This window comes from Callospermophilus lateralis, chromosome 12 (genome assembly GCF_048772815.1).
Source record: "Callospermophilus lateralis isolate mCalLat2 chromosome 12, mCalLat2.hap1, whole genome shotgun sequence".
In the NCBI taxonomy this organism is placed as follows: Eukaryota; Metazoa; Chordata; class Mammalia; order Rodentia; family Sciuridae; genus Callospermophilus; species Callospermophilus lateralis.
Genome location: NC_135316.1, coordinates 50,885,112 through 50,910,892, shown reverse-complemented (window position 1 = coordinate 50,910,892; position 25,781 = coordinate 50,885,112). Strand labels below are relative to the sequence as shown.

The following is a 25,781-nucleotide window of genomic DNA, read 5'->3' as shown; positions in this document are numbered from 1 at the left end:
GTTACTAAAAGACTAGAAACTGAGAATGAACTGTCACAAAATAATTCTTGTTCATTTTACTTGCTTTTGAATTTTTTAATTGAAAGTATAATAAAAAGTTTATAAAACTGAATTTATACATACAGGGGCTACATAACTTTATCACTTAAAATCAACTACAATGTTGAATATATTCTCATTTAAGACTGAATTATTTTTATTCACTTACTATAAAGGCTTCCCATATATTACAGTCTTTATAATGATATTTTATGATAACTGTATAATATTTCAGATAGATGATATTTTACCATTCTCTTACTGATGAATATTTAGGTCGATTCTAGTTTTTTTTTTTTTTTGCTATTATAAAAATGTTTTAATAATAATCTCCCAGCAATTAGCTCTTTTTCTTTTTCTATACTTCAGGGGGAGACATTAACAACAGTAGAAATACTGGATTCAAATTTATGAACACTTTTAAGTCTTGGGAGAAAAGAAAAAAAATCAAAAGAATCATATCAATTCGCACTGCTATTAGCAATGTATAAGAGTACCCATATTACTGCATCCCTGCCAGCATGAGTGTTATCATTTACTTTCCCCCATTAATTAATAATCTTAAAACTATGCTAATTGTTTCAATTTGTAGTTTATTACTTCCAGAAGTCAGTATTTCTCTTTAATTTTTAATCAAAAAAGATGACACTGCTACTTCAGCAAGAAACCATATTGAGCATAAGTCAATGGTTTGAGGCTAAAAAAAATAAAAGCCTTAATAAAGTTAATCATGACATGAGTAACTGTTATTGTGCCACACAGTAATTAGGCATTAATATGGCAAGCAGTTCCTGTAAGTGGCTGTTATCACTATTATTTACAGATAGCCAAACTAAGCATTCTTAGATGGGGGTGGGGAGAGGATTGACCAAGCTCTTAGTCCTCATAAGGATTCCCTGATTTGAAGTCAGATGTAATCCAGAAGGCAAATTCTACTTTTACCTCAGCAACATGCACCCTCCATAAACTGAGTGCTTTCTAAAGACAGCACTGTTAATTAAGTTTGGCTGAAGGTGGGCCAGCATTTATTTTACTGAGAACAGGCATATCAGATGTTACTCAACTGACCAAAGAAATAGCCATCAAGCCCCTTATTTCTTCTACAATTATTCCTCAAGTTAAGAATCTAGATTTCCAGTGAGACCTCAGAAGAACTTTAAATTTGGAACTATTTCCATCTCCTTTCCCACAGAGAAGATGAAAGAACTAGAGGCACATTTATATTCTAGTTTCCCAGTTAACCTTACTAACAAACAACAGGAGCAAGCTAGGAAACAGGACTTTAAGGGGCTCCCTGTGCCAAAATCTTTTTTCCCAACACTGACTGAATTTTCATAAATTAGAAATGCATTCTTTGATGTTTCTAAGCACAGAATTCTGGGAAGATTAAAGAAGGGTAATAGAGTAGGAAGGGTGAGAAGGGATAATAGTAGTCTACACACTATAGTGAAGATTAATCAATCTGGTTTTAAATTCTTAAGAGTACAGAACTCTGAAGCATGCAGAGGATAGAAATAACAGTTCTCATATGTAGAGAATATAAGGAGAAGCAAAAGGAGTACAATCAGCCTGGGGTGCTATACAAATGCAAAGCTGAGAACACTAGACTACAAAAGAAAAGGGGAGGCCAAGCCTATAATAAAAATTTATGTTTTTGTAGATGTTGAGAGGTTACAAATCACATTTACCTCGATTGTATTACTTAATCCTCACAAGAACCTGTACTGCTACTGAGACCCAGAGATGTTAAGGAACTTACCCAAAGTCACATAGGTAGTAAGTAGCAGAGCCGGGACTCGAACCCAGGTCTTCTGATTCCTCCTGTGCATCTCCAGCTCCCCTGGAGCTGAAGCAGGGCAAAAAGGGAGGTGGAAGTAATTTGCCCCAAACCAGCCTTGCCCTCTCCCCAAGGAAGAGCAAAAAACATTTAATTCTCTCAGTGACCCTTTTCACCAAATTCTTTCAGGATAAAGCACACAAGAATCTGAAAATATTTCTCAACCTTGGGTTCATGTATGGCAATAAATGTAAATGACACTAGAAATCATTTTTGGCTATACTTTGCCATTTATGTGCAATTGATTAGAATATAAAAGTATAGTAATCCTCTTTTCAAAAAGTAAAAATATTTAATAATTATTCTTTAAAGAAGTTTACTTATGATTTTTGTTTGACATTTTCAGTTAAACTTTTTAACTGCAATATTATAAAAATTATTTTGAAAAGTGCTGAAGAACCAGACATCCATCAACTTTTAATCTACTCTGTGGCTACATTTTTATCTATCTTAATCATCTTCCCTCAAGGATTATTGTCAGTAAGGCATTTATAATCATTCAAATGGAAAAAAATTCACAGTTGTCTTTTTATAACCAACTTTGAGTATTTTCAACAAGTAGCAATGTATATGCATCATCTTCTAGAGATATAAATCTTATATTCTTTTCAAAATTATGACTAGAATACTTTTAATGTAGACTTTCTTAATTTTCTATAACAAAATTTAGACTCTCTAGTTTTTAGTCTACAGATTTCTTAAAGGAATTATGTTTTAATTTCTCATCCTATTTAAACTTTAATGAGTTTTAAATACAGACAATGAAGAAATTTATTTCCTTTACTAATTTTCTAAGAATACAACTCAAATGAACTATGACCAATTAATCAATTGTAGATGTTTTTATAAGAAGCCCCAATGTACTTCAGCCTCTATTTTTCCATTTCTGAGAAAAACTATCAGTAGGGTCAAGTGCAAAGTTAGCAGTTATACAAGTTAGGGAATACAAATCAACCAGAAATATCAAGGTATTTGTGAACTTTGAAAGATACTCCAACTGTTCTTCACTTAAGCATCAGTCCTATCTAGATTGTAATATATCCAATATTTAAAAGTAATCTGACACCTTTAAGATAAATAAGGTGGCAAACATTCACAAACCAAAATAAAATAAATGAAGAAGATGAGGAGGAAGAGTCTGGATAAGGACTGAGAGGTAGAGATGTGGAGTAAAGAAAAGGAAATAAAGGGTAACCTAAAAGACCTAAGAAATTTAAAGTAAGAATTAATATTCTCTCTCTCTCTCTCTCTCTCTCTCTCTCTCTCTCTCTCTCTCTTCCCTTTAAGATTTCAGTTTCATATTAAAAAAAATCTGATCAAGTCTAATATTCTTTTGGGTACAGACAACCAATTTCAGGATTTCTTGATATATGAAGATTCACACCATCTGGTTACCTTATGAAAAAAAAGTACATTAGTATACTTTGTCCATGTTATTGTAAACCTTATTCAAAATGCTCATTGTGTTATACTAAATTATCCACTTAATGTTATCAAAAAATAATTACCAACACTTAAAAAATTACAGGTACATACATTTTAGAATTTGAACCAGAATTAAAAGTGATTTCTAATATCTTGCTTTGTATAATAAGCTGTTTGTTAATCTTGATCAAGAGAGTCGACCCTAATTTCCTAATTACACAATCTGAGAGAAGCAAGCATATTTATTTAACATGACAAAAAATGCCAATAAAGGTGTGTTAAAGTTAATAGAGTTTTGGAAGCCAGTGTTAGGCTTCCAAAATTAATTTCTTCATGGTATTCCAGTCACTTAACATACATAACAAAACTGTAACCAGGAACAAAGACAGCAATGATTCAAAGATGGCACCATTTCATTCTGATGTCAGCCTTATCAATATTTACTAAGTGGTATCTGGAGGAAAGGAAATGCATCTTATACTTCTCTTATATCTTTTTAGTCTTTTGCACATACACAGGGCGATCTGTTTTCCAAAGACTTTTTGGTACAAAAAGAAATTAAGGAATATTTGGTTTAAAAAAAAAAAGAAAAGAAAAATTAACCAGGCTTGTCATTTTTTAATATAATCAAGGTGATCACCAGGACTACACCAATTATTCAATAAATAATTAAATAATTGCTGCCCTCCTTCCACTGTTTCAGCTAACAACAGTAGTTCATGGACTAACTTAAAATTTCAATGCCATCAACTTATAGTATACATCTACTTATTATTCATATAATTCCTTAGCATTCCTACAGTTAATATGCAACAGTAAATTCTTCCTTCTCTTATAAATAAGTGCCTAAAAGAGGATATAACTTGAATAAGGATATTTTTTCTTCCAGATCTCTCAAGTGAGCTCTGGCATCAGATCCAAGATTATCAGTTCATCTGATTTAACAAATGAAATCAAGAAAATAAAAACAGGAGACCTAGAGCAGTTAGAAGAATTAGTTTCCCAGGAGGCTTTGAATAACAAGCTTTTAAATACATAAAACAATAATATATAAAGGCCTAAGACAATTCACTGGTACATTATTAAAAGAATAATACAAATGTTAGTACAAAGCAAATACATTGGTCTTTATAAGTCCTCTTCACCATTTAAGAATATCCACACACCCAGTGGAATTAATTTACTTGGATACTTTTTTTTTTACTTAATAGTAGTCAATGCCAGTTTAATGAAAAATAGGAGATTGGGGGAGAGGGTTTTATATTTCACCTTAGACTAGGTGAAAAACTCCAAAGAAAAAAAATCCAAAAAAAATGATGAAATACCGTACTGATAGAAAATATAAACATCATGTGTGTTATTAGGTGAGAATTATAAGAAAAGACAATAATATTATGAAAACTACAAAAGGCGTTTTCACAAATGGCAATTTCTGAATGTTATACAAAAGATAGTGAATTGTGTATAATTACATGTACAATAAAATATTTTATGAAATTAAATCCTACTGTAACAGCAGAAAGATTTAAAAGGGCATAAAATTTCAGAAAAATATTTTGCCCCCTAGTCATAGAAAATCTTGAAATGTTTGTTGTTTGAGGAGAAGTTGTTCTGTATACATTTAGTCTTCATTTGAGGAGAAGTTGTTCTGTATACATTTAGTCTTCATTTAAAACAAAAATACATTATAGGGGCTGTAGCTCAGTGGCAAAGCACTTGCCTAGCATGCATAAAGCACTGGATTCAATCCTTAGCACCACATAAAAATTAACAAATAAAATATAGGCATTCTGTTCATCTACAACTACAAAAATATACATTATAAGAGGTTTGGAAAATGTATAACAATAAATTTTAAGGATAAATCTTTCTCATTTTTTAGATGGGAGATTTAAAAACCATCAAGTTAAGAAAATAGTTAACATGTATTCCAGGTACTTCACACAGACTTTCTATAACAAGTTCTAATATGAAGGGTAGGGTGGGGTTGCATGAGCAAATAAGGCTTTGAAGCACTCTATATTATCTGTCCTATGGAGATTTAAGATATGTATTAACTTGTTAGTGACTCAAATAAGTCCTGTAATCAAAAAGAACTTACTTAACACAGCATTTTCCAAATCTGTTTAAGTATAAAATAGAACTCATGTTCTTAGAACATACTTTAGAAAACTAAATGGATGAGGTGAGAAGAAAAATATATCCCTCAAAAAATGACTTCAGTATTTTTATGATGCTCTAACTGCCAAATTAAAAACTTCTTCATTATGTTTACTCTTAATAAATTATGAGTTTTTTTAAAAAGCAAATAAAATGTACTCACTGTTGCAGTATTTCCTTTCCCTTCTGAATGGAGCTCTCAGCCAATGACAGGCCACTAAGGGACTTATTTCAAGCCAAGGTGTAAAACTCCTGCCAGTAGTTCCTAAGCTTAATGGAACTGGAAGCTCTATAATACCAAAGTATTTCTCACAAGGAGATAGATAAATTCTGCTATTTTTACTAGAAGTTTAACAGTAAAACCTATTGGATATGATTCTAGAATAAACAGCATAGATCCAGTAAAGTTCAGAAAATTAGGATCAGTAGAAGACTACTTTTATTTGTACAAAAAGATACCAGAAGTTAAAAAAAAAAAATTTAAAAAAAGGACACAATGTTTAAGAAACAGAATGAAAACTAAGGGAAATGACTAATAAACAAGATGATAAAAGTTAAGTATATAAAGAAAAAAGTTAAGTATACAGAGAAAGAGCATTAAATAGAGATACACAGATGACTGTGTAAGATTTAAAAGAGAATGGGTAACTGATAACTCATTATGGTATGCAATCAAATATGCATCATAAGTCAACTTTTAGTCGAAATCGTTGAGGTACACCATCGCTGACTTTAGAAGACACAGAACCACACTGAGGGAGATCCCACTGAAAGGAAATGATCTATAGTTCAATAATCAACATTGTTTTACTGGTATTCTAGATGCAGATGAAAAAGGCTCAGAAATTTACCAGAAACTAAAACAGAATTTCATTTTTTCTTTAATTCAAGAAGGATGCCTTTTAAGATTTACAAATGTAAGGCTGACATCTTTGGGAACATAGAAATAAAACAAAATATCCTCATAATGCATTGATTTCATTACTTTTTCCCCATGCAATGAGCATATTAGCAAGTCCTCCATCTAGAAATGGTAAAATTCAAAGGAGTTGGAAAATATAGTTTTAAAATTCCCTTTAAGTTAAATAAATGAAAAGACAAAATTTGTATTTAGAAGTGAACAACCCTGGGTCTACTGAATCAAAAAAGTATGAGGAGAAAATAATTGCACCTGACAATTCCAACCCCCGTCAGCGGTGGCTCTCACCCATGAAAGGCCCCATTCAGATTACTTCAAAGGAAAAAAATTAAAATTATATAATAGTCAGTATAAAGGTAAAGCATCATGAATTTACTTCTTAATTAACCAACACAATATATTCACAAGTCCATGCCATTAATAAAAGGGAGACTCAGATGATAAAAGATTAATGTATCATCTCATACTATAATAATTCATGTGTATAACAAAAGAATGCTATATATTTTTCAAATAATTATGCTAACCTGACAGAAAAAATGACTAATATTTAAGTAATTTGAGGATTAACTTGCTTTAAAAACTTTAAAGTTAGAAACCTCAAGAATATCATTAACTAAAAAGAAAAATGTCTTAGGTAATACCCTGATATGTTACTTTACTGTGGGAGTTACTTTGCCTTCAGAAAGAGAAAAAAAAAATTATATATATACATATACATATACATATACATATATATATGTGTGTGTGTATATATTTATATATATACATGTATGTGTATATATGTATGTATATATTTAAAAATATATGTATGTATATATATAAAATATGTACTTTTATTGATCAATAAAGGAAAATCGGTTTACCCAGAAACCATTTAAAAGTTTTTACATAGTTTGAAAAGATTACAATATATTATATTAAAATTTAAACATACTTTTGTACACATTCTTAAAGTAGTATATTATTTTTAACATTAATTTAAAAGATGAAATAAATTATCTCTATTGAATAGTATAGCTAGATCAAAACTAAATCTCAAGATTTTCATAATATTCCATTAGGTTTAGCTGTTACGATCTGAATTTGACTTTTAAGGGTCAGAAATGAACAATTTTTAAAGTGACATACTTAAGCAAATGGAGTATACTTAAGAATAAATCATCTCCTCTCTATGCCAACAGATTTTGTATCTCCAGTAAATTGGTTTTATATAATCAACAATCTACTGTAGGAATTTCAAAAGGTTGAGTAATAGATAAAGAAGAAATAAAGTTTGTCTAATACAAGCAAAGATTATTAAAATGAAGCCTAAAGATACTACACGGTGAATTGAGGCACAGGTCAGTGGTAGAGCATGTGCTTATTAGCATGCACAAGGCTGTGGATTAAATCCCCAGCATAAGAAAGAAAGAAAGAAAGAAAGAAAGAAAGATACTGACATAAAGTTATCAAGTTCTACAGCCTATAATTTGAAAATTATGTTCTTAAATGGGTTAAACTAACCATGTACCTTGCCTTGATTTACTGTTTACTTTGCAAAAGAAAATGGGTATTGATTATTTCCCAAAATATGTATAGTGGAAGCCAACATATTGTAATATTTTAGTGACTTTAACCAAACTATGTGTTTAGTGAAAAAATGTAATTATGCTAGATTATTTGTACTACTTTAAGAATTTATCAGCAAGAATAAAAAACTTTATAGACTGGATCAACTAAGTATTTGCACTTTTTATTAAATACTAATTGGCAGAAAATCACTGTTACGTAATTCTGATAATCCTTTGAAATTAATGTTTTGTATAACAACTGTCTTCTTTTTAATATCCACTATAATTTTCAATATCAAAATCAAACTACTTATAACCTAATTTATCATTAAGTCACTGAAATTGTTAACAGGATATGTTCTAATAATACTTAAGCTTTATTTTAAATTCTTTAATATACAAATCCCAATTCTTCATTTTTCTTCTCATTTAAATAGGTTAGTTTTTTTTGTTCTGTGTCATTTTAACATTTTTATTAGTATAAGAATAATCTATGAGTTTTTGTGAATGTTATTTGAATTTAAAAAGGTGACTTTCAAATGTGCTTTCCAAGATGCCATTATTAAAAATAAAGAAAGCAATAAAGAACAACAAAAACTATGTGCAGTTACTTCAAAACTAAAACTTAAGATTGATAGTTCTTAAATATGCTAAGTTGGAAAGTATACACATTGCAATTACTATAAAAAACAGAGCTGAATTCTTCTAAAAACAAATTTTACTTTTTAAATATGTGAAATAAAGCTGGGCACAATGCCATGTGCCTGTAGTTCTAGCTACTTGTGAGGCTTAAGCAGGAAGATCACCTGAGCCCAGGAGTTCAAGGCCAGCCTAGCAACAAGCCACACCTGTCTTTAAAAATAATAATAAAAAAGTAAAAGAACATAAACAAGATTTATTGCTGTACCTTCTTCCATAAAAATTTCATCTTCAAACTAAGGTAGAATAAAGATCTATATATTACTTAAACTAAAACTTCAGTAAATAAAAGAGCATTTTCTCTACTATTATTTTGTTTTAAAGTTTCAAAACACAAGAAGATCCTGATGGGACATTGAAGTGTTTCATATAGTAAAAATTATAACTTTCTTACTTTTGTGCAGAGACCAGATACTTTGGTGTATTTTGTGGTTTTTATATATATCTCTCACTTAAGTGATGCCTGGCATCTAACAGATGTGCACAGAATATGTTGAATAGATACATATTTTACAGAAAAACACTTAGGATAATCACCTGAAAGACAATAACCATCTACCTATCAAACATTACCTACACAATCATAATTTTTCTGGTTAAAACAGCAGGTGAACAGTGATCATTTCCTGATAGCAAGAAGCAGATACTGTAAACTTTGAAAAGTTTAGATACCATCATGTTCTAAAACACTGCTTAGGACATAAAAGTTTCAGTAGAATCCAGGTCCTGAATGTATGTGGAAAATCAGAACTCAACAGCCTCCTCCCAGGTTTAGAAGAACAATTCAGTAGCAACAGCACCCAAAACACACAAAAGGATTGTCAGAGCAGCAGTCTGAGCAGTAGTGCCAAGGTATTTTACAGTGCTTCCAAATTGCCCGGGGCATCTGTTTACTGGTTTTCTATTAATAGTTTTAGAATTACAAGGAGCCAGTTGGGAAAGGGCCATAATATTTTCTCATGCGGTAGTTAAAAATATAAAATAATACTGTTTCTCCATGTATTTCATAAGAAATACATGAGACTCCATTATGTTTCATTTGCTTTGCTAACATATGGAAAACCCTACAATGGTGCAAAGACTCAATCTTTACAAAACAAAAGCCAGAAAAAAAGTTAAAGCATTTACCCAATTCACAATGAGCTATAAATTTCACATTACATGTGATAATTAGAAAGTTCACTACAATAAAGGAAAGAAGACAGAATGTTTTACGGTAGCCAAAAGAACCAGGTGAAATCTAGCTAGAGGAATAACAAGAAAGCCAAAATTGAGCATGACTTACCAAAAAGTTCAGTCAATCATTTTGGAAGAAATAAAGTCTTTAATAATATTTAAAACATATATTTGGCCATTTAAAATATCATCCCTGAATATGTTCTGGAACTAAAAAGGTATCTCCAGAGAAAAAAGGGAAATAAATAATTGGTCTATAGACATATGTAAGGCGAAAAAATTCCTAAATCTCATGAGAAAAACATTAACACTTAGATTTAAAGTATTTACTTGATTTTTATTTTAATTTTTCATACAATAGACTGTTAACTTAGTCATTGAGTCTCTTAATATTTCATGCTTTTTATTTAATGCTTGATCCTTAAACCTCTAAGAAACAATACAAGCAACTGACTTCTGTAAAGGCTTTTGGCTTAAATGCAGGGTTTTTTTTTCCTTTTCTCTCTCTCTCTCTTTTTTTTTTTTTGCAAACTACTTAAAAGGTCTTCACTTACACTGGGGAAAACTGAAAACTTAAGAGGTTATCTAAAATCGTGTGCCAATAACAAACATAAATCTTAATAAAAGATACAGTATCATTTCACAATAAAAATACTAATGCACATTTGTAGTGCAAGAGTTAAAAAATTAAAAATTCCACAATCCACAGTGTAAATGAATAACTGTGCTAAGGACTTGAACAACTTCCTTGCACCTTTGCAGCCCTTTAGTTTTACTAGTATGACTTATCAATTAGTGTTATCTTCTTATTGATACAGTGAATGCCATTCTTTTTGATAATTATATACATATTTGATTAATTTAAACCATGTTATAGTCTCTAGTCACAAAAAGAAAAAGTGCTCACAGTCCACAACATTAACACTGTTGGCAGCTAAGAGAATCACACACTAACTTTACATTACATGTACTAACATTCACATAGGTTATATTTCTGCAGGGGCTTTTTATGTATACGTGTACACACACACACACACACACACACACACACACACATATATATTTTAATGGTGAATAATGAAGAAATATTAAATTAGTGGCCTCTATATTTCAAGAAGGAGAGGTTTCTCTCAACCAAGGCAATTATTCACGAAAATAAAAAAATATTCATTTTTGCAAAATTATAAACCATTAAGAATCATTTGATTATGTACAAATAGAATTAAAGAAATACTAACACTTCCAAAATATTTAATGATTTATCCTGATTCTTTTTGAAAAATATTTTAAGTACCTTATAAAAGACTTTTAAATAAAAAACAGGAAAAGAAAATGAGTTTAAAAATAGCAAACTAAATCATAGATGAGTATTCACAAATGGGTAAGCAAAAAAAAATGAAGTATAGTTGTTCAGCACAGAATCATTACATGGGCTATGACATCTGATAAATATATTCTCCAGCTAAGTTTGCATAGATTTAAAATCAAGGATAAGGCAATGAAAACTATTAAGGTGGGAAAAGAAAATGTCTCTGACTATAAAAAGCTCTGAACAGAAGAGGTACAGTAAGGAATAACAAATGTGATCCTTATCACCTTGGAACTTTTAAAGAAAGGTGAGAAGAAGCAAGGTAAGAAAACTAAATTTTCTTTAAGGAGAAAAGAATTAAATTCTGACTAAGTGTATAAAATTTTTTTAAAAAGCTAAATCACATAAGAATTCTATTTCTGATTCTTTATTAAGGTTAAAACCTATTAGGAGTATATATAGAATAGCAAACCAGAACTTAAAGTCTAGAAATATAGATCAATAAATAATTACTTTCATCATCAAAACTAGATTAAGTATATTAATGGGAAAAATAGAATGAAAATATTTATAATGAGAACAAGAGTAAATATATGGTTAAATCAAATATCTCCAAGAAAAGAAAAGCATAAATTATATATTGATGGTATTTCAGTCTTTTAGAAGAAAAGCAGTTAAACTTTAAAAAATGAGAGCAAGAAAAAGTATCTCTCAAGTAAACCTGTTAACCAATAGTAATGTCAAATTGTAAAATATAAGATGATAAATCATCTAGAAAATGATTTTTTTTAGGAAAAAAAAAAGGCAGAAAATAAAGATCCATGGCTCCTAACATGGATTATTGCTATTAGGTTCCATGTTGTTGTTTTATTTATATTTGAGGGTAGAGGAACCAGTAAAGATACAAAAGAAAACTTTAAAAAACCAAAACTAAAATCAGCTCATGAGAGAACAATGTATGCTTCAAGGATAAAGGCTACTTTCTAAATATAATTTTCTGGCATATTTTGGTATTTTAGGGAAATAGGAACAAATTAGGCTTACAATAATAAATTTATTTACAACTACCCACAGGGAGATGTGAGAAAAATAAGAAAAATTTTATTAAACTAATTCTAAGATTTCTTATGCCCAGGTTTTTGCCCAAGTGTGGCTGAGAAACTATACAAAATCATGAGTTCTATATAAAATGGACTCTAAATGAGGCTAGTAAGCTCTAAATTATATCATCAAAGTTATCACACAGATTTGACAAACATTTGGCAATAAAACTAATCAAATAATTATTAAACAGATATTTATTGTTAATCTGTACATATATTTGTGTGTATGTGTATGGGGGGGCAAATGCAGTGTGAATTCATATATAATTTAAAGTATTTTTTAAAATTTTACATGTAACTAGAAGAATAAGCAATATACATGCATCCAACAGAGATTTAACTATTACAACTGCTGGACATAGTTTAGTCAGATTTAAAATAACAATATGGGAAAGAACAAAATATGCATAAAAACCCATTTTACAAATATAAATTTTTGGCAAACATGTAAATAAGAGTACCTATTTCCAAAGTAATAAAACAGCACATTATACAAGAAAAGTAATTCCAATGCAATCATTTTTATTTTAGTTCAGAAAAATTATTAAATTAAAATCTTATTTTGGGGTAGCCAGTTTTAAACAAATTCAAAACATTTTTCCATTTGCAAATTTTGTATGACTATAACTAATGTTTTAGAGCTATATGTTTTCTTCAAAATAGATTATGCCTTTGTACAGAATTTGGATCACGTACCCATGCCTCTGTCTGAATGGGCTTGATATTGCTTAGTAGCACCTCTTCGTAGTTTCCATAATCAACGAATTTAACAACTGCTGTCATACCAGAAGAATGGAGGGCTTCAACTTCTGCTCGGTAAAACTGAGAAGGAAAAAAGGAATTTTAGTATGACAATCAATGCTGTCCTCCAAGGCAAGGTTAATGGAAATACAAATTTTCAAGGTGTATCACTATAACAATGCATAATGTAGTTTTTTTGCTATTTAAGTTTATTTAACAAAAAGTTTAATATAAAAATGTATGTGGCCCTATTTTTATGCCTTCTAGAGATGGTCTGTTTAACTAGACAATGAATATAATATTTTTAAGAAAGAAACCCTACCATTAGTTCACCCTCTAATACTGATAAGGTAATACATAGATACAAATCAGAATATATTAACAAGCAATTTATTTTAAAAAGAGAAATATATTACAAAAATAAATTACAAAGAAAAAAGGTCATTACTTCTTTATCACAAATGGCTGGAGTAAGGTAAGGATACTGAGTAAGGAGTAAGCACTTCAGTCAAATCTGAGATTTGTAGAGTTTGAAACAATCTATCCCAGTGTAATTTGCCTCTGAGAACCTCATGCATATTACAGACTTGTAAGGAACTGATTTACATAATAATTATAATTAAAAAATTGTTATGATAATTGAGAGTAGGTCATATGATAGAGTACTTCTTCAATATAGACCAATACATTCAAGACCCAAATTATAGGTCTGAAAGTTGTTAGTGAATGTGAAATAAATATAAAAAATAATTTGCTCTTAGAGAACATTTTCTTCAAGGTAGGATAGCTGGATGCTTGACTGTAACAATATATCTACTAACAGTATCTCTTCAAAAGTTCACCAGAATAAAGGCAATAAAAATTCACATTCTCTACATCCTTCAAAAAAAATCTTATTACCCCAATAATATAAGGAAATAATTGGTTTTTAGCTATATTTAACTAGTGTATTTTGTACTACAAAAGTATTCAGTGAATCCATGGTTTTCCTTCCCAGGTCTGGTTGTTGCAGGTTTAGTCACCATGTTGGGACTCTGTCTTAGTCTGGGGTATACATAACACTTTCTCACTTCCTCCTTTATTTTTTAGCCTCACATTCTTGTGTTCTGTGAATTGTGCTGCATACATGCTTCAACTATGAACTTCTGAAGTTACGTGTCAGTTCAAAGAAGTTCAACAGACATAGGAAGACAAATAAGTTGATACTCTTATGAACTTAGGACGTGTATACCACTTATCTGGTTTGTATTTTCAGCTCATGACATAGAGGTGAGTTTTTAAAAGGCCTCATTTAAGAAACTCTACCCCAAATAAAGTCAAATCTTTAATACAAAAATACCTTACAGTTTAAGAAAAATGATTCATACAAAAAACCCACTTCTATATAAGTATTATAATACAGGTGTAGAGATGTGGCACTTAAACTGAGGAGCTCAGGAAAAACTACCTGAGGTAGATGGAATGGGTTCAAGGGTGAAGAGCATTTAGTCAAATAAAGAGCATGACAGGTATTCCAGGGGAAGTTACAAAGACATAAAACATGAAGCTGAGTGTAAAAAACTAAAAACAGTTTTAAATTAATTATGATGTGAGAAGGTGGTTAAACCAACAAGAAATGTAGGATAAGTATGTAAGGATCAGATAATGGAAGGTCTTGTATGCATGCTCAAGTCTGTATTTCATCAGCAGGTAAAAGATTTCAAGGAAAAACAATAGCATGTTCTAAGAGAAGAATCACAATGGTGGCATTATTAATGACAAATTTAAGAATAATGAGGTTTAAGGCAAGGAAACCAATTTGAAAGCTGTTAAAATATTCCAGGTCAGAGGGGAGAAAGAGCTGAACTAGTCTGGCAGTCTCAATGAAGAAGGAGAATTGCCCGCCAATTCTCAGATCCTTCTTTGGAAACAATGCTAGAAAGAAGGAAAGGTATTATGAAGAATTTTTTAAAACAACAGATTACACTGATTATCTCCAAAATATCATTACAATGCAATTACAAAGATTATGGTTTCTTACTGACAGTTATAGTCAATTCCTTTTCTTAAATTTCCATCCTTGTCTCTGGTTGGAAATTGGAAAGTTTTCTATTCTTGACAACACATTTAAAAACTACCTCTTAAGTTGTATGGTTTCAGAGGATAACTAATTCTGTCTTTCACAGGAGAATGTTGCTTATCTTATTTTCAATACTTAAGAGTATAATATAGTTAAGAGTCTATAGTCCTTATCCTAAACTGAAAGTATACAATTTTTAAAAAGTAGTCACCTTAAAATATTATCCAGTTACTCTAAGAACACTCTCATAGCTTAAAACATTTTGGGTATTAGGTACTATGTTCTAGAAGTTTATTTTTAATTTTTTTAGTTTATATTTATGGTACTAGGAATTGAACCCAGGGTACTTAACCACTGAACCACATACTCAGCCCTTTTTTATTTTAAGAGAGAGCTGGCTTTGAACTTGTGATCCTCCTGTCTCAGACTCCTGAGCTGCTGGGATTATAGCTGTGAACCACCATAACCAGGCTAGGGTTTTTTTTAAACGTATTCAACTAAGGTAATAGATAAATTAATTATTACCGATTTTTATAGATAATTATAATTAAGATTAAAACTTTATCCTATCAGGTATTTGGAAGCATTTGGGTGGCAGCACATAGTCTGAATTATCTTATACATTCCAAGCACCTGGCACTTAGCAGCTACTCATAATGTTTTCTTCAATACTCAATTAATATTTGTTGAAGGAATTTGTTTGCTAAGTTCAATTATCTGAATAGATGCAGACCTGTTATTCCTCTCTGTTGTTTCATTTGTGGGTAGTCAATCACCAATGCTAATTTTTTCTCTTTCTTTTCAGCAGGCCTACATAGTATAGGAGATGTCCATATTCCTGTGGAGGGCTGGTTTTAAGCTTTGCCTTTACTTCCACAATCTTTGTGAGATTTCAGTGGAAAGCCTGAATATTTACAAACCAGGTCATCAACAACTTCACATTGTCCCTAGAGAAAACATGCTTCCATGAACTTCACCTTAGTCATTCACAAAAGCATCTGACACAGTGGGCATTCCCTTTCAAGAAATCAATGTTGGTTTGATAAAGATTAACCACTTTCTCTTGCCTCTATAATGAGAGAGAAATAGCTAAATGTAAGGAATACCCCCTACTACCCAAATCAAATAATTCCTTAATTTTAGAAAGTTAAGTGGTCTGAATTGGTAGAACCAGAGTCTAGATAGTGCAGAAACTGCATCTGCTTTCCAAGCTTCTCTGACAGCCAGAACATGGCCACTTGGAATAGTTCAAATAATGAGATTTAATTAAAGTCTTGCTAGTATTCCTGGGAAAGCTTTTGCTTTTCTAGAAAAAAACGACACACGGACAGTTTTGTTTTCTTCCTTCTATCTCTCCTTGAATAAAGACTGGACATACAGAGAGCCACTTGTAAGCAAATACTATCCCATATTCATATAAAAGCTTTAAAAGGTAATGCCATCTAGATTTCCCACCCTGTCCACCCCCCTTGTTGCCATTATCAGGTAATGATTAACACCATGCTTATACCTTATAATCATTGAATATAACAGGGCTTGGTTCCAGATCCCAAGTCTTAAGGCATCCTTGTAAAGGATCCATCCAAATTCCCTTGTCTGAATTTCAGTTCCTTAACAACTTCAGTTACATTTACCTCCACGCCCGTTAGCCACACACTTTCATGAACACACCCACTTGCATGGACACACCCTTACTTTATCAATTAATAAAATTCTAATTATGAAATACTTATTTCAGACCCCTCACCACTCTATTTTTTTCTGTTAAGTATCCCCACCTAGGTTAACTAATCAATAGTCAACAATTAAAAAAAAAACCAAAACAAAAAAACAAAAAACAACCCTATGCTGTAGGGAGGAGTAAACCAGGCATAATCCTACCTTTAAAGAATTTAATAGTAAGGCAGAGGAGAAAGATACCAATTGAGGAACCAAAACCAAAAATATTTACAAATTATGGTAAGTTTAAAATTAAAGTGAACAAAGCATTGAGAAGGAAAATCACTTTTGAGGGAAATCATAGATGCTTCTTCTAGGAGCTGATGTTCAGGTCAAGCCTTCAATGATAAGAAGAGCAGTTGGTTGAAAACATGTTGGGTAAAAGGAGAATGTACAAAATACTTCTCTCCAAGGGGCCTTCTGTCCATGCCTTTCCTGTTCTTGCATGTTGGTCTTCTCTGGCTCTTACTTGATCTGCTAGATTCCTGCTTGTTCTGATTTTATCTTTTCCTTTTCTCCCAACTTCCTTCTTTCCCTTTCAGCTACCATATAATGTAAAAATTAAAACCTCTAAATTATCAATCTAATAAACATTAAATCATTTATTATAAAGTAAATAATTAATCACATGCTCTTATTTTTTTTTAAAGTAGCCTGAATGTATGTTCTCTTAAATTGAAAATCTGCAGAATTTTATTCTGTACCACAAACAAATTTGTGCCTTATGAATCAGTAAAATTTTACTAAAATGAAAAACATTTATAAGTCAGCAAATGACAAGTGAAATAAAGTTGAACTATACTTAATCACTGCTATAATTTTATGATATGAAAGCTAAAATTAAACCTAACTTAATCAAATCTTAAGGGAAAGATGTCTAAGCATCCATAAAAAATTAAGTGTTTCTCTTTTATAAACTATAAAACCGTTTAAAGACTTTAAACAAGTATAAGCGCAGAACCAAATACACAGTTCCAAGTAATGGCTTTCTATAAATTCCCACCAGAATGTTACATTTGGGAATATTAGTACTTAACATGTTTATAGCATTCATACCTTGTTGTCTTCCCAATAAAGTGCAAAACATTCATCTCCAGGTTTCCACATTTTTGCATACTCCACAGGGATAGATGATTCTAGCACTTTTTCTGGCTTAATTGGGCCTGATCTTCTTTTGGGCCCACTATTGTAAAATACTTTCTCATCATAAGGTGTAGCTGTGACAGGTCCTCCAGGCTTAATTGGTCCTACTCGTCTTCCTTTCAGTGGCATTTCTGTCTCTCCATTTGGAACACCAATGAAACTATTAGCTCGGACAGAATTTTGGTAATCAGTATTTACATTAAAATGTTTTTCAATTTTCACACCACTGAAAGTTTCATTGTTTATTGTTCGTGATTTCCTGTCATAAAAATGATCAGGATGACCTGTTTGGTTTTCTCTTTTCCCTCGTTTTTGGTTATTATAATCTATGGATTCTTGAGGAAGTGGATTTTCTTTTGCCTCTGAATAAGATGGGCCTTTTCCTGACCTGCTTTGCATAGAGTTCTCTCTTTTTTTAAAAGCACCATCATTGTGCTGAGAGCTTAGAGGATATGAAGCATCTTTAGTTCTGTCATATCTAGAATATAGTCGATCACACTTGATTCTTTCTTCAGCCCATACTTCAGATCCTGAAGAAGTACTTGGTCTTTCAGAAGCTCTATTTCTAGGTAATCCACTGCTTTCTAAAAGTGACTTTGGATTTTGGGTGTCTCTTTGAAAACGAGGAGGTTTTTCATTTCGTGGCTGCCTGGTATCACTTCGAGGAAGATGTCTTGGTTGATTATTATCTTTTACTTCATTTTGTTCAGTACTCGACATTCTGTGCTGTCCCTGATGAAATTGTTGCAGCTGTGACTTAGGTTCTGAAAGGTAATACACCAAAAATTATCATATTAATGCAAAATTATGGAATTACTACTTTAATACCTTCCTCCACTTTCCTACCTCATAATTTTAATTCTTTACTTGTTTTTTTTTTAAAATATTTATTTTTCAGTTCTCAGCGGACACAACATTTTTATTTTATTTTATTTTATGTGGTGCTGAGGATCGAACCCAGCACCCTGTGCATGCCAGGTGAGCGTGTTACCGCTTGAGCCACATCCCCAGCCCTTTAGAATCCTGTATTTCTAACATAGGATTGTCTTAGGTTAGCACCATTGGATGAGTAAAGCAATGATGTGAACTAAGAAAAAATGGTAGAAAAGTCATTTGTCTTTGTTGCTGAATGTTTCCATTTTTATAATATAATTATCTATATAAGCTATTCTGGTAATTCATGTCCCAAAATATTAATAAAATAAAACTTCAAATTGCTAACTCAGAAACGACTATGAAACTGTATAACACTTGTTCCCCTTTCTGAATCCTGCTCTAATTTAAATATGTACAGCTATCATTATCATTCATATTAGAGCATTTGCAAATATGTTCCTTCTTAAATATTTCTGGATCTGAATGGCTGTTTATTTTCAAACAGATATGCTATTATAGAAAAATAATTTCTTGACCTATCAAAGTAATTAAGAGCATATACTACTTAAAAATACAGAAAAGAGCATCAAAAATCTTATTAAGCATAATAATACAGGTAATATCCAACTTGAAACTAAAAGTAGTAACATGGTAAATACATAATAGTAGATAATATATTAATGGCTGTATTTCATGTAGTACTTTGAATTCTATTTCTATCTTCCTCTATTTTTCACATAGCATGCTTATAACATTATTATCAAATACATTGATTTGTCTTTGGTGAACAATGTTTCTTTTGTCCTACACCATAAACAATGCAGATAACAATTCTTTTTCTTTTGTTTTGGCACTGCATATTAAACCCAGGAGTGCTTTACCACTGAGCTACATACCCAGTCCTTTTTATTTTTATTTTTGAGACAGGGTCTCATTAAGAAATATTTATCACATTGATCTGAGAATTTTCACAGTTTTTTCTATTTTGTAAAACTTTTCTACATTAAAGATCTTTTGCCTAATTTATGTCATGTACCCCTTACAACCACCCTGAAAGGGCATTATTATTAGGATTATTTTACAAGAGAAGAAACAAAGTAATGTGTCTCAATAAAAGACTTGCATTAGAAAATGCTGAACAAGAATTAAAGTAAAATCTAAATGGAGCTAAAGGCCAAGATTTTTCCTATATGTCAAGCTGCCTACTCAGAAAAAGAAAAAGAAACAAACCAATAAATAAACAGACAAAAAAAAAAACAGAATGTAACCAACAACATATTAGCTACAATTTTTTCTCCTGTATCTGTTCATTTTGGGGAAATACAGAAATTACAATGTTCTTTAACAATCCTTGATAGGCTGAAAAATGAATTTGGATACTAGAACTACCAGAATTCTGACCTAAAAATAATAATTTCTTTTCAATAACTGCAAAAAAATTAAAACCCATTACAGTTGGGCTAGTATTTAGAAGCTCACAAAATGGCATTTAAAAATAGCATAGCATCTACCATAGGTCTGTCATTTACTAGGCTCTAAAACCTTAGGCAAGATAACTAACTTTTCTGAACCTCATCTTTAAGATGGGGATAAGAACAAAGTATATATTTTAGAAGAATAACTGTGTGTGTTTGTGTGTGTATGCATATATATATATATATATATATATATATATATATATATGTATTCTCCATACAAAGTTCTTAGAATTGTATCTGGCTTCAATAAAAGTAACTTTCAATAAATATGAACTATTGTTTTTATGGTAATTATGATCATTAGCACCACAATTAAGCAAATAAACTTAATGGCAACCATAAAAAAATGGTATTTAGATTATAAGATACTTCCTTATTTACAAATTTGCACTACCACAATTCCCTCCTTTACTTAGAATCCTAAACTTTAGTTTTTGTTTATTTTTTCTTGTTGAAAGCAGAGCAGGAAGAATGCTTTAATAAAACCCCTTCATTGCCATGTTATAAAAGTCATAGTATAGAGAAAATTTAGATACATCAGAAAATCAAGAAGAGTTGGGGGGAAAAAAAAAGACAGAGGTGAGACAAACAAAAAAGAAAATCAAATATTGTTATTCACTTAAATATATTAGAAACATTCTCCAGATTAAATATATATATACATATATATGTATATATATACAACCTTTAAAATTTTTCTGCATAAAAAATGCTAAGAAATTTTTAGAAATTTAAAAATTACTTGTAGTCCTATCATAAGAAATATGTCTTTCTAATCCCACTTGTAGATATAGTCATTATTAATGGTATCAGAAGTTATTTTCTTAAATGCAGTTCATACAGATATATCCTGCATATTTAGTTTTTTAAAAAACAAAAAAAAGTAAATATGTTATATCTTATAGGCTGCAATGTACTTTTTAAATCAACCATAACAGCATGGGTATCTGTTATGGTTCAGATATGGAATGTCTCCCAAAAGCTCACACATTAAAGCATTGGTTTCTAGTACAGCAGGATTCAGAGGTGACTCATTTGGGGATAGAATCTTAAGGGCTCGGACCTCTTCAGTGGATTAATATCAATCCACTGATAACTGAATGAACCACAGAAGGTAGTGTAAACTGTAGGCACGTGGGACATACTTGGAGGAAGTAGGTCACTGGGGGAGTGCCCCTGGGGAATATGTCTTGCCCTTAATGCCTTATTATCTCAAACTGCCTCTCCCTTTCTCTCTTTCTGTTTCCTGGCTCCATGAAGAGAACACTTTTCCTCATCGTGCTCTTCCACCATAAAATTCTATCTTGCTTCAAGCCCAAAGCAATGGAGTCAGCCAACAATGCACTGAAATCTCTGTAACTATGAGCCAAATTAAATCTTTTCTCCTCTAAGTTGTTCTTCTAAAGTATTTGTCACAGAGAGGCTTACTAACCCAGCATCTTTCCAAGTGAATGCATAGGGGTATCTCATTGATTTCTTTTAGTAGTACATTTTTTAAACACTGTTACATGACAGCCAAGCTGAAGGTATATTCAGTATTGTTTGCTTCAGTGTTTACTTGCCACAAGTCAGACAAACACATGGCACTCAGTAAATATTTGGTAAAAGAGTTACTAAAAACACTGAGAATAGAAAAAGCCTTTATGTTCACAATTACTACCTGTTTAACCCTATCACTTCTGCTTAGCTAAGAGTGCAACATTAAACAGAAAATGTAGTCTTCTGCCTTCTGTAGAAGAGGTCTGCATTAAAACACATTGGGGTACATTTAGACAGAGTTCAAATGATTGCAGGGAAAGCCTGGTACTATGTAAAAGAAAAGTAAGCTTATAAAAAACCATCTCTGACTTACTCTAGAGAACACTGAGCTTAAAACCAAATAAACTGCCCTCCTACTTCCTAATAATGAGTCTTTGACAACAGCACAAAAACTCTAGTTTCCTCATCTATAATGTGTAGATAATGATACCTATACCACAGGATTATGGTGAAGACTCAATTTGAAAAAAATATGTAAAATTACTTTCTGAAGGGTGCATGAGGGTAGTTGGAAGTAAAACGACCACTAGAATTAAATCCTAGTGCTCCCTCTGAGCAGCTGTGTGGCCCTGTACAATAAGAAAGATTATTTCTCTCTTTCCTTCTCTCAGTTACTCCTTTTAGTTAGTGGACACTGACTAAAGATGGGTCAACACTCTCCTAAGTCACTATTTATGAAGCAATAGGCTAAGGAACTATACCCCCTATTCTGTGGTACTTCAGTTATATTGGGAAGAGGCAGATAGCAAATATATAAACAGAACATCATAGCTTAAAACTGACAAAATATATGAAGGAACTACACAGGCTACTAAGATAAAATTGACAGGTTATACCAATGTAGTAGAAAAAAAATCTCTCTGAAGCAGTGATGTTTCCAGTTGAGCCCTAAATAATGAGAAGAAAGGGCTGGAGTTGTGGCTCAGTGGTAGAGTGCTTGTCTGGCATGTGTGAGGCCCTGGGTTTGATCCTCAGCACACAGGAAATAAATAAATAAGTAGATAGATAGATAAAGTCTGTTAACAACTAAAAGAAAATTTTTTTAAAAAATGAGAATGCTATGAAAGAAGGGAAACTTAAGTAGCCCAAGAGGAGGGAATAATACATACAAAGGTCCTAGGCTAGTAACCTGCTTCATGAATTCTAAATGAAAATATAATCATCATTAACAATTAATTTCAAAGGGAAAATACCATGTATTCTAATATCCCCAAATTGATATTCACTTACTCTAATAAAAATACCAAATCCAAGAAACAATGATCACACATAAACTAACACTAGTTTATTTTTAATCTCACATGACAATTTTCTTTGATCAATTAATCAAAGATATACTGTTGTTTTTTGTTCTCAAATTCTTTCACAACTATGGCACACATTAAACAGAAGACTAAGTTTAAAATAAACATATTTCTTATACTTTATGGTCAAAAAAATTAAGTTTTTTAGTATTTAAAACCACCATGAGAGAGAAAAGTAAATTTAAAAACTAGGGGTCATAAAGCAGATAATTCCAACTATAAATAAACAAATCATGAGAACTCTAAGACATAGTGCAACATTCAGCAACAAAACAAGTGCAAAGATGCCCCCTCCCACCATGCTCAAAATGCATGTAAATCCAAGGTGCGTTCCCATAATACAAAAAAAAAAAAAAAAGAGAGAGGGAGGGAGGGAGGAAGGAAGGAAGGAAGGAAGGAAGGAAGGAAGGAAGGAAGGAAGGAAGGGCGAGCTTACTTTAGGACACAATAATACCCCCATTTTACAGATAAGGACATTGAGGAGGCTTTGGCCAAGGTCACAAACTGTTATGGGCCAGGCTACATGGGCAATGACCATACAGGCTCCATTTTACCCTGAGACTCCATGTCATATAAGAAATGCTTCTCCCATGGGAACACTCTGCCTCTGTACCTATCAATAGTTGCTTAGTATAGCATGTTTGGCAACACAAAATGGCAATTCTTATACAATGTAAAATTGTTCTCTCTTTGGTTCCCATTTTTCTTGGGCAATGACTCTGTCAGAGATTGATTGTCTAGACGTTAGTAACCATTCTCTAACTTGTACTCAACTAGTACAACTAGTCCTCTAGGACTATATCTGGTTGGGTAACTTAGGTGACACTTCCCTTCTGCTTGCTTGATGCTATGTCAACCTGGAAAGTCCTGTGGGAAATACCAATGTACCCACTGCATTGTTTTGCTAACTGCTCAATTCAGTTTCTGTACCCCTGCTTGTTTGCAGCTATGTCAACCTGGATGTGGTTTTTGCCTTTAAAGATCCTGAAATGTTCAGGCTCAAGGCTGTTCCTTGCAAAGACAGTTATGAGTTATGGGTTCTGTGGGGAGCAGTCACCAGCCGGCAGGCTAAATAAAGACTCTCCCATTAGGACAAATGGACTTGGTATGTTTTCTGAGAGGTCTGCCCCATAAGACCACTAGCACAAGGTAGAGCAGGGACTGACCATCCATTCAGGTTCCAAGCCCAGCTATTACCCTCTCACATACCTATCTTCAAGCAAAACCACCATTATTCTACTAACATTAAATCATTAATAACTATGAGTTATCTTCACTATTCTGGAACTCAGGTTAGGATTACCATAAAAATATTATTTTTGCCAAGGGAAAAAAGAAGCACTAGTTGGACAAAGCTCTAGGACTACATCTGGTTGGGTAACTTAGGTGACTCTTCTCCTTTTCCTTTTCTGTAAACATATTAAATTTCATACCATAAACATGCTATTACAATTAGAAAAAATTTAATATTTGTAATGTCCTTTTCAAAGAAAGGGTTTTTCTAGCCACAGTTTTGCCTTTCTCCATCAGTTAACAACAGTTACGCTACAACAGAGTTTTGTTTTCTGGTGCAAGTTATGAGTCTTATTCTGAGTATTTTCAATTTATTAGTTGTGCACACTGTGCGCAAGCATACATACACATATCCATGCCCACACAGCACCTGGACATGTCCCAAGCCTCTTCTCTCCAGTTTCTCCTCAGGTCTCAGGTTAGATATTACCTTTTCTAACAGAACCATATTCCCCAACCCCTACCACTGAGTCAGAAACCCTTCTTCTGTGCTACTATACTATCAGCAGGGCAGCATACAATTTAGAACTGTTCTAGCCTTTGTTATGCTACATTTTAAAAATCTCTGACCTATTTTGTTTATCAGTATCTCTCTTCCAACACAGTAACTGGCTCCTGGTAAGTCCCCAAATAATATTGTGGAAGGGATAAATGAGTACTTTTCAGTATTTTCTAGAGTGAATAAACATGGCTTTTATGAAGAAAAAAGCAATTTTGCAAAATAAAGATTTTTATAATTACTGTCATACTGTGGGAAAATTTTTTTATTATTATTCCCTGTGTTTTCTTAACAACTTCAAGAGAAAAGCAGTATGTGTGCAACCCCTAATGATTTTTTTTCCCTAGAGAGAAGATTTAATGCAGAAGATGAAGACATGGCTTTGTGGAGCCCATTTTAATTCTTGTTGCTCTAAAATCCTTATTTTCTTCCTTCTATCTAATACTATACTTCAGCACATCAGTCACATTTCTTTCTTATATAACTCTTCTGAAATTGGGTATTTTCAACTTTCTAGCATACCTTGGGTATAAAATAACATAAGGATTATTAAATTAAATGTATCACTGTTAATTTACTATCATCCCCATGCTACTATCATTAATGCCTTCTCTCCTTCATACCAACTGTTCAATGGTACAATGGTGGATTTAGGCAAGCGAGGCAAGGTTCCCTGTTGATAAATAGGGCATTAAAATTATAAGTAAACCTAAAGCATCATCATTTATTTATCACATTTGTAAAAACTGAAGGGATGAAGTATTAGAACAACTGAAACTGCCATAATAAGCATCAGCCACTTACAAAAAACTAAATGTAACTTTTGAGATCTTTTCCTCCAAGTTGATTAACATTTTCTATGGTGATGAGTATGATGACTTAAATTCAGTATTATTCTGTACATACATGT

The 25,781-nt window shown here is 31.9% G+C and overlaps 1 protein-coding gene across 3 annotated transcripts in view; it reads right to left on the bottom strand.

Moving 5' to 3' along the window:
- Tdrd3 (tudor domain containing 3) overlaps positions 1-25,781 on the bottom strand; it is a 116,771-nt gene that overhangs the window by 21,071 nt on the left and 69,919 nt on the right. For all 3 annotated transcript variants that reach the window (XR_013092858.2, XM_076872088.2, XM_076872089.1), the window contains exons 11-12: positions 17,796-18,646; positions 12,917-13,042 (exon numbers count right to left, since the gene is read on the bottom strand). Coding sequence is in view for 2 of the 3 variants with exons in the window: in XM_076872088.2 (XP_076728203.1) it covers positions 12,917-13,042; positions 17,796-18,646 (977 nt within the window). In the remaining variant the exon portion in view is untranslated. The remainder of the gene's footprint in view (positions 1-12,916; positions 13,043-17,795; positions 18,647-25,781) is intronic.